General features: G+C 41.4%; 1 protein-coding gene across 1 annotated transcript in view; it reads left to right on the forward strand.

The window, feature by feature from the left end:
• Positions 1–245: 245 nt before the first annotated feature.
• LOC112957877 (roundabout homolog 1-like) overlaps positions 246–15,683 on the forward strand; it is a 43,724-nt gene continuing 28,286 nt past the window's right edge. Inside the window, exon 1 of the mRNA XM_026051637.1 lies at positions 246–371. Coding sequence (XP_025907422.1) covers positions 317–371 — 55 coding nt within the window. The 5' untranslated portion in view covers positions 246–316. The remainder of the gene's footprint in view (positions 372–15,683) is intronic.

Genomic DNA, 15,683 nt, shown 5'->3' on the forward strand with positions numbered 1-15,683 from the left:
TCTTTTGTTTCTGCGCGCCCCGCTCCTGCGCTGGATGGTCCTGGGAAGTGTCAAAGCCCCTCGCGGAGCGGCCGGGCCGAGGGAGAGGAGCCGGAGCCGGAGCCGAGCCCTGGATGCGGCAGGACCCTCTGCGGGGAGGAGAGCTCGCCGCTGAAGTGCCGGAGGATTAAGAAACCTTGCTTATATTAAGCTTCTGTGGAATTACAGTTGGGGGCTTTCCCTTTCTTTTTTTTTTTTTTTAATTGTTATTATTTTTTTATTTCTTCCCTCCTGTTTCTCCTGGCATGAGACTGCCTGCAGGCGCCACCTGAGGACAATGATCGCGGAGTTCGCTCACTTTTGCCTCTTCGGATTAGTATGTCTCACCTCAGGTAACGGGCAACGCTCCCGACGGCCGAGCGGGCGGGCAGGGGCTGCCCGCTCCCCTCGCCCCCTCGGGCACCAGCTCCGGCGGGTGCCCGGGCGGGCCTCGCTGCTCGCCGGGGGCCGGGGCGCGGCCCCCTCGCCGGTGTGTGCGCGTTGAGGAGGGCACACGGGCACGGCGGCACCCGCGGCGCAGCGCACGGCGGCCCGTGCCCACCGCAAGCGGGGAGAGGGCGGCGGGGAGGGCAGGTGGGCGCCGCCTCGCTCGCTCGCTCGCCGCGCGAGCCGTTAACGGCGCGCGCCGCCGGGGCCAACGGCCGCCGGGCGCCCCCGCGGCCGTTACGCGGGGCGCCGGGGGCTCCCGGGCCGTTAGGGGCTCTGCCCCGTCGAGGCTGGCGCGGCCGCGCAGGCGGCTCCCGCGTCCCCCGCGCGGCTCGAGCTGATCCGCGCGCGCGGCGTGGGGTGTCGGCGTGATGGATGGGGGGAGGCGAGATCCTCCGGGAGACAGCGGGGATTAATGGTCATTAGTCACTGCTTGAGCGGGGTTTATGTGTGTTCGGGCATCTTATCGTGCCTGTAGATTAAAGATAGGCGCGTCCTGATAGGGTATTGTTGATAGCAGATACATTTTTTTTTTTTTTTCTGTTCGCCTGCGAATTCTCCCAGTTTAAGCACCCCATCAAAGGGTGGTGTGGAGGAATGCGATAAAGTAGTGGGCGCAGGGGCTCCAACGTGGGCTCGCCTTCCCTGGGCTTCGCGCGGTGCCCGGTGCGCACCCTGCCCGCCCGGGTGCGCTGCGCGTGGTTTTCGTTTGGACTGGAGCCACGGGGACGGTACTTGATGTTTTGGTTTTCCTTTCCTTCTGCATAAGCTTCCTATTATTCTTAGGAGCCCAGACTCCTCTGTCTGCAGTATTCCCTTCCATGCCCAGCACCTCCTTTTATCATGTGGTAAGGGTGCGCCGAAAGTGTACATTCAGTCCCAGGAATCCAGTACAACTTTGTCTTGTAGTTAAGCTTGGGCACTGACTTCTACCCTAATTGATTTTTATAAGATGTCTAAGGACCCCGATGAGTAATTAAAGTTATGGTAGTAGGAGACACCTGGTCAGTGAATGAATGAATGGAGTTTTTGAAAGACTAAGCTAAGTACATTGCCTGAAGCTTTAAGTCTTAATTATGTCACTGAGTGCAATAACTTATGTCTATTTCTAGATTATATCATAAATTTAACTATTACATTTTTGCTGTTAGGTTTTAGGTTTACTTCTGCGGCTTCAATTGTGGAAGGACTTGAATGCTCTTTTTCTAAAGTAGTAACTCTAACCCCGTTCACTCTTAACCTCTTAACAATGCCCGTCACACTATCCCTAGGTTGCTTTCCTCCATATTCTCTTCTTTATCTGGTGGAAGAAACAATTGGAATGGGGGTGGGAAAAGCTTTTCAACAATTTGCTCATTGTGAGTCTTCTTTGCCAGTCTTCCTGACCATAGAAGAGCTGACTTCATAAACAGGGTGCTCCATTATCCAGGTCTATAGTGGCAGATCTTTAGGCCCAAGTTAAGCAGCACTTTTTGCATCTTTTGTCTCTTTTCTTAAATGAGCTTCTTCCATCTTGTGCTGTTCATGGGACCAACAGCATAAGATGGACTTTTTATTTCTCTCCAACGTGAAGACCTTCTCTCCAAGGATTTTGGCTCCAGCTGAGATGTTGAGTGAAAGAAGTCTTTTTATTTTTTAATGGAAGTTGTAAATTTTGTAAGCAAATGTTTTGTAAGCAAAGTTACTATTAGAGGAGCAACCACCGGAGATGAATCTCATTCCATCTCCTTTACCAGAGAGGTGTTTTTGCCTTTCAGTTAGAACAGGGTCAAACATTGAAATAATTTTCCACTGTCAGCTGGTCTGCTTGCTGTTGCTTGATCCCTTCGCCTCTTATTCACTAAAGGTTTTGACTTCCCGTGCTTATGCCAGATATTGAATCAACAGTTTGTGTGGCCACACTCTAATTGAGTCCTTTATTGAGAGATGGGAATGAATTAAGAGATGGGAAGGAGGAAAAATCTTAATAATAATCAAAAGGTAAATTGGTTAGTGTTTGTGAAAACAGCAATTGGTAAACCACTTAGAATATAAAACCCGTAATTTTTACCCTGATATTGCCTCTGTGCTATTCTTTGAAGTACCTTCTTTCATCTAAGCCTGTGGTTAATAGATGTTGAATATATTTAAATTTTGAATCATTTGGTGTGTTGGAATATAACAGCTTCCTCCCTTGTCATTTCAGTGCTTCTTTGCATAAAGAGGAAAAATGGCTTTAAGGAGCGCCTCTTCTCCAGGATCCCTGTTTCCTTGAGTGTTTACCTGCACTCTGATCTTTCTCCTCCATTTTGAGGCTGTTTATAATCTGTAGAGGTCTCATGTCCCTCAAGAAAGAACAGCAGAATCAAAATGATTTGGTCAGAAAATAAAAATTTTCAGCTATGTGGGAAGTAGAGCGTTTTTGCTGGGAATGGAGGCTTCAAAGTATTGGGGATTTTGATCTGTTTGTGTGCTTTTTTACTGTATGTCCAATCCTCTAGCAGTCTCCAAGGGCAGGAATGTCAGTGGTGGATTTTCTGATTGCACATCAGAATCTGATCCCACACCAGAAATCTTTATGTTTCTACCATGTGTTTAACTGTATAGTTTTTTAGTTGATTCCCTCCTAGTCAACATGTTTTCTACTGTTTCCAGTTCACGATATCACACCCTAGTTACTGTCCTTCAAATCTTCAAATTGGACTGATAAATCTGAGAAAGTTGGAATATTATGTTGTATGAAACAGGCGACTCTGAATGACCGGATCGGTGCAGTCGTGGCTTCTGTTGATAGTTCTAGCCAGCGGAGGGCAAAATTGGCTCTCATATTCCATTACATGGAAGTCATCTCCCAAGGATTAATATGATACAACGTGTCCACGGAAAGTCCCCAGAGTCCATTACAGTTGGTTAACCTGCCTATTGCATTAAATAAGTCAGCAATTTCTTCTATTTTTTGTTGTTTTTGCTTCATCAGTTTGTGCGTATAGGAGGATGTTTCACCTGCACGATAAGGAAGAGACCCATCGGCTTCATGAACTTCTGTAACAGCACTTGAGGAATTGTTCCTGTTCCATTTCCATATTCTCTACCTAATAATAATAAGAAACGATTTTTAAAATATTGCACAATATTACACAAATTTGATGTATTATGAATGCCCGAGTGTGTCTTTGTAGAGTATGCAAATCATTTAAGAAAATAAGAAAAGCGCCAACCATGTATGCATTGGGTCCTAAGTCATTTTCCTGTGAAAGCATTTAAGAAAGATAGTTAGCTGTTTGCCATTGAAGAAACTGGCCATGTTTGCATGGAAGCAACCATGTGCTATGAAATTCCTTATTAGTGATGGAATATTCTCCAAATATCCAGGTGTTTAACTAATTAAAAATCACTTATCCATGAGAGTACTGGTGGTATCTGTGGAGATTAGTCCTCCCACCCTGCTTTGGCTATGTTTCAATTAGACCAAAGACACGCTTTTTTTTTTTTCCTTTCCTTTTTTTTTTTTTTTTTTTTTTTTTTAATATAGCCCCAAAATGAATTTGGACACCTATTTAAAGGAGTAAGAGAATGTTCAGACTGATTTTCTTTTGCTTGCTGAAGATTTCCTTCCTTCTGTGATGTGTGGTTCCTTACTGTTATCCCCAAAGTCACCCTGTGTTTTCATTAGCAGCTCTGTCAGTTGTATCTCGCTGAAGGGATCATCTCCAAAGTTCAGGGTTCTGAATTTCAGAGGTTAACTGGTACCATCCATAAAATTTGATTAGAAAACATAAATTCATGTGAAGGATGTCCTTAAAACTACTGCCCAAAGCCTAAAGGTTCTGATTCAATCTACAAATGAAGAGGAAACATTAAGAATATTGGCAGAAACTAGGGAGAACTAGCTAACAGTGTTATTTAATGTCAAATATTCATGTGTAGTATCCATTCCAAGTGCGGTTTTAAAATAAAACGCTTCAGAAGTGATTGCCAAAGACTTTGATAGGACATTAAAAACAATCCCCTTTTTCATAGTTCTATACTCTAGCAGAGAAAACATAATTCTTTTTAGGTGCTCTGCACAGGGTAATTTGAAGCTGAATTTAAGAACCCATTCCCTGTCCCAAACCCAGCATTGTTTTTGGTTTGGCACCTTACTTGCCTGAATAACTGAAATAGCTTTTGTTTCGCAATCCGAAGCAAGCATAATATTGGGTTTCATTAGCGGTGAGTTTTCTCTAATTCATGTAAAAATATGCTGAAGCTAGCAAGTCCAATCACTTGTTCAGCTTCTGCAATTTATTATTTTTGTCATCATTAAATATGTTCTGTGAATAACAGTCACCTGGCTCATTATTGCAGTGGCTATTTTAGATTTTGATTTTTTTCAAACTATTTCTCTTTCTCTCTTCCACTCACTGTGGAAGTGAGTATTGTCAGTGTTCATTCATGTAAGTTACCATTGATGAGATTTTGTGTGTGTATGTGTGTACTTGAATGGCCAGGAATGAGGCATTTCTCTGTTAATATTTTAAGGTTATTTTGGGGTCAGGAAGATAGTAGGAACTTCGCTCTTTCCAAGCTTACTAAGGGGTACTTAAATTTTTTTATATGCTGAGGTTCTGACATGTTTTATTTGTGTATTCTGCTACATAGCCTCGTTTGACGATGATAACCTTCCTCAACTTTTCACCTGAGTACCTCTTCATAAAGCTGTCAAGTAAACAGTGAAATAACTGAAGTTGTGACCAAGGTGTGTTTTGAGTCCAATAAACTGTGTAAACAGGGGAAATCAGAGTGTTTTCCTCTTAGCCACCAGAGTCTTGACCTGGTGAGAGCTGAGCTTCTGCAGGATCTTGAAAGGTGAAGAGGTTCTGTTAAGAGGCAGGTCATTTACCAGCTCATACCTTCCGCTCCAGCTCCTCAGCATTACGGACATAGTTCCTGACGTTGATGTTTGAATATGCAAGTCTAATGCTGTGCACTGGGAATGCTGAAGCCTCTTGGCTGGTTAGCACATTGGCTCTAAATGCTCACCTAATGGGCAGGGATAGAGGGGCTTTGCCCAGGAAGGAAGGAAATGTCCTACAAGGCCAAATGTTTTGAACGGCCGCAGGTAGCAGCCAGCCACGCTGAACTCTTGCAGCTGAGATTGGTGCTGGGGGAAACCTGAACAGGTACAAGAAGAGGGATAGCCAAGTGGCTGGCACCAAATTACGCTTTTTTTTTTTTTTTTTTTGTAACCAGATGTGCTAATTTATTTTTTCTCCTTTTTCTTTTCTTTTTAAGGATCTAAGTTAATAAGACATTGAAAGACTGAAGTCGTGTTCTGTAATTACCTTTTCCTGAAAATGACTCTAAGCTTCCCTGAATTTAATTTGGCTGCCAGAGCTTCTCTAGGAGTTTAAACAATGATTTGGGAATCATTATAAAAAACGTGTATTTACTCACCAAAAATATGGTATTTGGTTCTGGAACATTTGTTAAGAGGTGAGAGGAGAGGCTTCTCTGGCGAGGAATACGTGTGCTTTAATTTGCGTGTTAAAACAGCAACCTAAAGTCAGCCAGAGGAAGAGGTAGCAGGTGTTTATTCTCAGTCCCTTACTGTCCGTATGCCCCTCAGGTGTAATGGAGGGTGTCTTATACTTCGAGAAAACGATGTATGGAAGGTAAAGAAAATATGTTCTAATTCTTTCCATGTCAGTGAAAATAAGTGATTTCAATAGGAAAGTGGAGGGATGTATAAGCAACTAATGAAGTTAAATGCTCTGACATAGTGAGAACTGTTGCAGGGTGCTCTGACTCAGAACTGTCGAGTTCTTCATTGCCTGTTTTGCCCAGAGATTTTTATAAGCTTCAGAGCCATGAAAATGAACTAGATTGAAGAGTGTATGTATGTGCCTGCACATGATTGATTGTAACAAACTAGATACATTGGAAATAATGTGGTTTTGGCAGCTGTCGTAGGCAGTTTCCTAATGCAGAGCCCTGGCCCTAGTGTGAGCAGCCTTGGGCAAGGGCAGGGTGCGGCCAGAAGCCACAAACGAAGAAGTCATCCTCATCCTCCCTTGCAAGGGCTGCTGGGGGAGACGAGATGGTCTTGTGAACTGCACCGCTTTGGGCTCTCTGCCCCTGAAAAAGTTCAACTCTTTGCTGACAAGGCAAATAGAAAACCTTCTGCCTTCACTTTCTTGAAGAGAGATAGTGCTAATTTGGTTTTCAGAAGCAGAAACTTGGATGCCTAGACAGGAAGATTTGCTGCTTACCAGAGAACACAACTGTAGAGCTAAATGAAAGGTAAACTTGCTTAAAAAGTTAACTTTTACAAGCAGCTTCATACTTCTCTAGGGTGGTCTTTCAGGTCTTCAAACTCATTCACGGTTGCTATCATCATCCCTCTCCACTGCACTACAGCCGGCCTGGTGACTTGGCTGTGAATGAGGTGAGGTCAGGCAGTTGTTGCGGGAGGAGCTGTGGGCATGCCCTTCTCTTCCGGACATGATGTTCAATACAGGGCGGATCAGAGTGGTAATAGCATCTTTCTGTTTTCACTCTCATCTCTAAATCATTTGGTTTTTATTTTATTACTTCTTGTATATAAATTCTACATGGTTAGTGCATTAAAATATATATTTTTTTAAATAAAGCTGTCTTATGTATTCAGCTTTTCAGTTGTGACGTAGATGGTATGCTTTTATTGGCACATATACTTTCCTAAAATAGTAAGTATGTTGGTGAACATTTCCCTCTCACTTGACTTTCAAATAAATTGCAAAACAAACCATTGGATTCTGTATCTAACTAATGAGAGAGTTCCTGTATGGATTTGTTGACTGATGGTAGAGGTAAATGCCAAAATGTGCTCCCATGCATTTTCTGCTACCAGCCTCCATACCTCCAGAGGGGCATAGGGCTTTCTGTATTACATTAAATGTTTATATTTAATTACATTTAAGTAAATCACTATAATTTAAATAAATAGAGCACTCACTTTAAATATAACTTACTATGGATTTAGTGTAGACCAAAGTAACTGGGCGTATAATATTAATAAAATTATATAAATATAATATTCATAAAACTATTATTATTTCTTATCAGAAAATATGATTTCTTTCTGGGATGCTGCAGCCACATACATACCTTCTTCAAATACATGCTCTCTCTGAGTATCTGACCATATATTTCTTTAAAATGGGTGAAGTTACTCTTTTCCATTGGCAAGTATGTGCTTAATATGGTGTTATATTACCTTCAGTCTTATGCTAATATAGGGAATGATTAATATAATGTGAACACCCCTTACTGTAGATTAAAGATTCTTAAAACTGACAAACCTTAATCTGTACTAAGCCGTGGATTTAAAATCTTAATATTTTCTTCATCTTGCACAGTAGTGAATCAGTAGTCAAATAAGCTCAGGTTTGAATGACCTGTCTTCTCAGACACCGACTACAGAAGATGCTGGCGGTTTCCAAGCAGTGAAATCCCATCAGTCTGCTTAAAAGCAGCCTGAGTGACCTGCACGATCAGTGAACTTGGTGTTGATGTAGCTCAGTTTAGTAGTCTTTGTATTCTGCTCCTCTGTCTCGTGCGTGTCAGATGGCTTTAGTGTTGTTCAAGTGTCCCATGAGCGAGCGTGCTCGTGTTGCATGCCCGCCTGCTTGGTTATGAGCACTTTTGTACCTTCTTAGATTTGCATGTCCTGGGTAAGGTATTTATTTTTCATTCTAAGTTAGTTAAACTGCCTCTTATCTCATTACTTAACTGCCTTTACATTGAAGATTAGACATAGAACCAATTCAAACTCGTACAAAAAGATTTCGATTTTACCATTGACTTCTGTAGAGGCAGAGTAAGGAAAAATGATGTTTCATCTTAGAAGTTACTGTATAGTATGTGCCCTAGACCTAAAGATTTGTGCAGGATGACAGGTCATTTCTTCTGGAAGCAAGACAATGAGGAGAGAAGTGTTTTTCTGTCAGTGACCCAGGTGGACATGCTTTAGAGGGACTTGATTTTCAGTAACCACTCAGATTTTTGTACTCCAGTCCATTTTGTGTGTGTGAAGTTCAGAAGCTACAACCTAAGTTGAGACACTTAAAATCAGAAGAACTTTTCGAAACTCTTGATTCTAGTGTTTAAATTAAATTGCATGAAATGTTTGACTTTTAACTTCAACTGCAAATGTTTATGGATCACTGTTGAGTTCTCTCAGCACATCTAAAAAGGACATCATGGTGAGCATTTCCTAAGGAGTCATTTACCTGGAAAAAATTCTGTTGGCCAGGTAAGGCTGAACATGTGAGCCCCGAGGACACCAGCCCCCAAATCCAAAACGGACTGTCGGTGTTACTGCCCCCTCACAACAGTGTCACTGCCTCTCCTGTCAGAACCTCTTGGCACTTGGTAGAAGCCTCAGCATTTGCTCCAGGTTTATGCCGGGCGATCTTTGGATGATGGCAGGCGTAGAGCTGGGATTTGCAACTTCTGAACATACTCTCAGCATTCCCCCTCACCTCCTACTCATGAAACAGCTCTGGCAGTGCTGCTTTCTCTTTCTGAATATAGCTGGTGGCCGAGGTGCCGCAGTTGGCAACTATTTCACAACAAAAGTGTTTAGGTAGGAAGTGTTAAAGTGCAAGAAAGAAGTAGCTGTGAGGAAACAAGGGGAGAAGAAAACAAGGTTAGGATAGCAATAATGTATCTTACCTTTTGCTATCCAAAATAGGAATAGTTGGTGTAGAGGGCAGCTTTTGGGCCTGAGGGAGCAGCAGGAGGTAATAGTGAGGGGACCTAGCATGTGGCGGTGCAACCTTCTCCTGCAACTGCAAAGGGCAGGCGCACTGTAACAACATGGAAGTGACTGACAGGAGGCCCTGCGCAGGGAAGGAAATCCTGGCTCCACCAGCCTGGAAAACGATGCGAAAGGAGGTAAAGCTCACAAGGGATCAGCATCTCACTGGCACTGAGGGGTGGCTGGCACCGAGTTGAATGGCTGGTTTGAGTCGTTCAATAGCGTTCGATGGGACTCAATGCTTAGGTTATACAGCCTTTAAAAATTAAAAGGAATGATTTCAAACCATATGAAAATTAGGGAAAAAGAAATGTTGCTTCACTTCTGGCATATAGAAGAGGAAGAAAGCCTTCCTGCATGTTGATCTAAGGAGGAATCTAGGCACTACTGTTAAGTTTAGAAAACAGGATTTTTTCTTTTAACAGCTAATCTCAGGAACACTTTGTGACTTTTAAAATATATATGCAGTAATTGGAACCTTGCACTGAGGAATAACATACAGCAGGGATTTTGTAGCTGGTGAGTACTTTGTGCTTTAGAAAACTTCAGGAAACAGTTATTTTGAATCTGCAACTTTTCATTGTGAATGTGAATATCTGTTGCCTATGGGGAGAGCAAAATATTTAAAAGCAGAAAATGAAGCAAGATTAGAGACACAGAGAGTACTGAGTGTAACTTCCCTCCAGTATGGTTTGGTTCTGGCAGTTTACAGTGCTAGACAGTAATGTAGCTTGGTAATGTATGAAGGATAATGTTCCAACTGTTTGTAAGGCTTTTCTTCCACAGGAGGATTAGAGTGCCAGTGTAAATACACGTCTGTTTACTTCCCAATTTTAGTGGGGGAAGTAAAGACAACATTGTAGCATGTGTTTGAGTACTAATTTTTTAGAACTGTACAAAGACACAAACAAAGGCATCACTTAAGATATTACTGCTTAAAATGGGTGGGCTCTATGCAGTAAGGACCTAGTGGCAGAGGCGGTGAGCCGGGCCCTGCTCGAGTAAGAGATGATCCTTTGGAAGCTTAGCACCACAAATACCAAATAGCATTTGTCTTCAGTCTCCACCAATTAGCTTTCCCAAATCCTACTGCTGAAAAAAATCCTTTGCTCACAACATTTTTTGGCTTTTGAATTGCCAGTTAGCTCTCTCGCTTCATGTCTGCCTTCATTGTCTTTCAAATTTTCTTTTTAATATTTTTATTTTATTTTTTTTTCACTCAAGGAGAAACCAAACCATCTTTAAAGATGGCACTTGTACAGCGGCCATTAGCACAGCATGCAATGAGAACATTTAATTCCCTGCACACACACGCATACAAGTGCGTGCACACAAACACACACACAAACACACAGAGTCCATCTGAGGGGGGAAGTATTTTTCCTCTAAATTTTCTGTGAGAACCAATTAAGGACATTTCACAGACTTAGGCTGACCCAGTGAATTTATGATGTAGCCAATGGTAGTGAGTGTTCTTTATACCAGTAACCTCTCTTTTGTCCCCCCTCCCCTTTTCTGTAAAGTTTATTGATACTTTGAGCATTTAATTTTGACTAACAGCTATGAATTTGGGAAAATCACTATTTAAATGTGAATGACATCAATGGTTATTATTTTAAAAAGATTGGCTTAATGTCTGCACTTTGATTATCATATCATCAGCATTGATCTTTCTGTCTTTGACAGGAATTTACATTTTATTTACATAAATTTACAAAAAAAAAATTTGCCTATTACCTTGCTGCAAGGAGGAAAGCAACAACCCTCATCTAAAAAATCATCCTGTGCTACAGCCCAGCAATAATTAAAATTAAACCAAGTTAGTCATTTGAGTTGGTCATTTCATCAGAGCTCCTGTAGGCTTGCAGAGGATCATTTTGAATCTCATAAAACTACATTCGATTTTGCTTACCTTATGCTAGCCAAATAAAAAGCCACATGAGTTTAATGAATCCTTTTCTTTGAATCTTTTTCTTTGCCATGAACTGAACGTGGTGTTCATTTTCCTTCTGCTCCTTATGAAATCAGAGGGTGTTGACAACAAGCCCTTCGTTGGCTCCGTACATGGGGCTGCGGAGCCCAATAGATGCGCACACGGTAACGCACTTGTTAAAACTGGCTTTCAAGTAAGGTTTCCTTTTTTATTTTTTTGAAAAAGGCTGTAATAAAGACAAGATAAAATTAGTCCATTGATTGTATTGCCATAAAGGAAAGAGAAAAAGCAACTTAATCTTTTCTGTAAACTGAGGAGGCAGAACAGAAGACCTGGATGAATTCTCAGATGCTTAATAGGAGTCTCACTGCTCTTTTTGATTTTTGCTTGTATTGCAAAGCTCAAGCTGAATGTCACTTTGCCACTGTGCAAAATTACATAGAAATGTGTAATAAGGGAGAAAAGAGGATTTATAATCTCACTTCAAAAGTTAAAAACTGCAGAGAGCTTCAAGACTCACTCATCAAGCTCGCCAGTTTAGGATTTACTTTTTGTCACTCATTGCAAGAGTGGTTTTATAGCATATTGTGTCCATGCATTTGGTGTGTCTATCGCAGTGCTCATTGACTCCTCTGCTTCCTTACCATGCAGACTGTTTTTGTATTAACTTCTCATGTTTATTTTTGCTTGCTTGCCTAATGACTTTTTCAAAGCATTTTGGGCGTTGAATTTTATTGTGTTGTATAACATCTTTTTATTTTCCCTATGACATTTAGCCAGGGTTGTGAGCAAGGTGTAACAAATAGAATTATGCTTCTGTTTTGTATACCTGTTTTTCTAAATTGTAATACTGGATAGAATTTTACTATTTCACTCCTGATTTAAGATATGTACATATTTTTCTTTAGGCTTTTAAAGGCTCAAGCCTAAGTGTTGGATCGTTACTCAGCGCATCAAAAGTGAAGGGTGATTAACTCTGTGTGGGTGCATGCAGTGTAATTTTAGAGGCTACAAATGTTGTTACAAGTCAGGTTAAGGATTAAAGGTGAAAGTTTGGCTGAATGAGTTTTACAGCTTTACACTAATGTACGCAAACAAAGACACTCTTGTTTTCTACCCATTATATGTCTAGTGAGCAAGCACACTAATGTGCTACAGAAAATAAAATGTGAGGATTGCACAGTTTGCCATAAAGTTCAAACTACATCCTCTGATTTCAATTTAGTAGTTCCATTAAATAAGCTAAATCTAACACAACCTTGTTTTAGATTGTTCATCTCTTAAATGTGAAGTGAAATGATAATGGCTTTAAACTAAGCGATGTCTATTTTAGTTTAACTTTTAGACAGTAAGGCATTTTAGATTTCCTCATATGCCATTAAATAACTTGAAGACCTTATTGAGATAAAGCCCCAGTAAAACTCCCCCAGTGTATTTAAGCTTTTCTTCTAGATAGCTCTAAAATTGCGTTTGTAATTTGACTCTCCACTCAATTCTCTGACTAGATTTTGAACTTAAATATATTGGAATTAGCTACGTGGGAAGGAAATGGGTTAATGGATGCATGTTTGAGTGACAGGGAAGTTAGACAGAAAGCCTGGAATTTCTTTTAAAGATACCAACCTGATTAACCATGTTAATATTAGGAGTAATGAGACAGGTAGAACACTTTTCTAATCCCTTTGTACACTCCAACCTCTTAAAAAAATTCTTAAAGAGATAAGCAATTTGGAAGTTTAATTTCTGTGATCTGTTCTGTTTACATCAGATAGAAGCCAAACAGTCTGTCTTTTTGTTACACCATGGACTAATGGAAGAAGCTGGAAAGTGTGTTCAGCTGTGGCCAGCGCTGTGACCCAGTCTCTTAGCAATCCCAGTTTCAATGCTGGGGTATATAAGTGGAATAAAACAGAATAGGAGTGACTGACACAAATAAACAATTCGGAGGCTTGGTAAACGATACTATTAAAAGCACAACAGCCTTGCTGGACATAATTAAAGTTGTAAGGATTGGGGTTGGGTGAGTGGGCTCTATTCTCTAAGGTCATGATGCAAATACAGAGGTCAGGGTTTTGCACTTAGTCTAGTGTAAACAGTGTCATGCCCTGGTAAGTATAAGAATTGATTTAACAAGGTTAAGCTAATTTAAAAAAAAAAGAAAAAAAAAAAGAAAAAATGTGCTTACTTCATATCAAAGTCAGAGTGCAGCCACAATGTCTTCAGTAGCAGGGAAATGTGAAGAGAGACACCAAAGTAAGAAAGATCACGAGTGAGAAGGATCAGCTTTTATTTTGTGCTTGCTTGTGGGTGCCTGTAGCTACAGTGATTCTCCCATGGTGTCAGAATTTGCACAATGTCTTTTCTGTATTTTTCCCAGGACCTGTCTCATGTAATGTGCAAGCAGAAACAGTTTCTAGACAGTTGCTCTTTTTTTGTTGTGTTTCCAGCTTAAAATGAGACTTGTTTTTCAGAGTACTTTTTAGTTTCATTTAATAAGTATTGCTCTCTTTTGCTGTTGAGCTCATGTGCTTATTCTTCTAGCCCTGTTGAGTAGTGCTCAATTTTTCCTAAGAGTGCTAATCTTAGTTCTAGTGGTTTTCTTCTTTCATTAGTGGTTTGGGTTGTGTATTTGGACCTACATTTATACTTGGTAGAAAATAAATTCAAAGGTGTTTCCTAACAGTTCTCGTTCTGAGTTGCACAGATTTTCTCTCTTTTTCCATGCCTCATTTTCAGCTCTTTGTGTGTCAGGCCTGCTTTCATTCCAGTGCCAGTCCATGGGCAGTGAGAAGGCACCTCCAGCTCCAGACAGAACATGCTCTGACGGCTAAAAGAAGAAACCCTGGCAAAATCCATCACAATTCTGTTGAAATGGGGTTCTCTAATGTGAGGTCTGGCAGCCACAGACACCACACCCTGTGAGAGAAGCTTCAAGAGCAGTTGTTCAGGCTCCCACAGGCTTTGTCTAGTCCTCCCAAGGCTGTGGACTGCATTGGGGGGCATCCCGTTAGCTCTGAAGTTAAAGATATCTGGTTCTCTAAGCAGTCATCTTGGTTTTGCCAGTGCTGCCTGCCGAGATCGCAGGCCCCTCGGAGAGGGATGCCGGATGCTCAGTGTAGCAATGAGGTGTGCAGGAGAAACACACGGTGCTTGTTGTCTCTTTAGGTACTTTAATATAGGTCCCTTGGAGGGCTGTGAGTGAGTGTAGTGCTGCTCAAGCCACCGAATCGCTGTTTATTTACTACACTTGAGAATCTGCCCAAGTAGAGGAGCAACTGGCCGATTCAAGAGCAAACACTCGTCCCACGAGAGAAGTTCGAATCCGTTTGGTGCTTTGTGTTTGCTTTCTTTTCCTCCTCTTAGAATCACAGAATCCTTAAGGTTGGAAGGGACCTTTAGAGATCATCTAGTCCAACCCCGCTTCTCTTTTGTGGAAGATGTTCCCATTCCTGCATCCTGACGGTGATAATTGCAAGTAAAATTGTATTCACCCATGAAAGGTTTGGTAACTCTTAGAAAGCTCATTCCTGAGCTGTTGCTGTTTTGCAAATAAAGAAATAATAGCTGTTTTTGCTTTTCATTTGAAAGCCTCTCTTACTAATGATTGAGTGGCTGAACTCAGTGCAGCTTAACAAAGGCTGAGATCACCAACCGGTCACTCCTCATTCAGCATGACTGACGTAATGAGCAGCCTCCAGTCAGCAGCCAGAGGAAGCCTTTCAGTGGAGCCTAACTTTCCTCTTGCCCTATCCCATTTACATCTATTCCAGGGTTTTCGATGCATCCAGTGAAAATAAAATACACAACATGTGTTCTTCCAAAAAGAACTAGTATTCCTTTTTCTTCAACTTTCCTGTGTTATCTTTGGTATTTACAAGATATTCTTAAGACAATGAGCAGGGTATGTTAGTTATGACCTTGGTGATATTCATGAGGATGTGTGTTCTGCCCATTCAAGACTACCTCCTGAAAGACAGGCTTTGCTCAGCCTAGTCCCTGTGGGTGCAACTGTGTGGCACAAGGGATTGCCCAAGTGGTAACACTTAAAATTTAGTTCAAAAGGAAGAGCCTTGCAGGTCACCTGAAAATTGTTGTCCCCAGATGGTAAAGTTGCTAGATGGCAAAGCTGCTTACTTCAAAACTGTGGCAGAGTATCTAGACATTAGAGTTTCTTCATTCATTTTTAGCAGGTAATACTGGCAGAAATATGAAGGCTATTGAAAGTAGTGTTAGCCCCAGAAAGGAGAGTTTTGCTGCTGCATTTGCTGCATTTTTTGTGCACTGCTTAAAAACTTTCAAGTAAGAAGAAAACTTATTTCTGTAGCATACTATGTATTATTTATTGAATGATCTTCTTAAATTCTAAAGAATTTTAGATTTTAGAATTTAAGAGACGGTTACATCAAGTATTTATTCCGTTTGTCTCTGGTGTGCGTGTCTGTACAGGGCCCTGTAACAGGATCTGTCATTAGAAGAGTGGGAGTAGTTGGGCGGCCTGTGCAGAGCTGGGGGCCTGCTGGTGCA

Source organism: Nothoprocta perdicaria, unplaced genomic scaffold (genome assembly GCF_003342845.1).
Source record: "Nothoprocta perdicaria isolate Ctin4 unplaced genomic scaffold, notPer1 scaffold_78, whole genome shotgun sequence".
NCBI classification, from domain to species: Eukaryota; Metazoa; Chordata; class Aves; order Tinamiformes; family Tinamidae; genus Nothoprocta; species Nothoprocta perdicaria.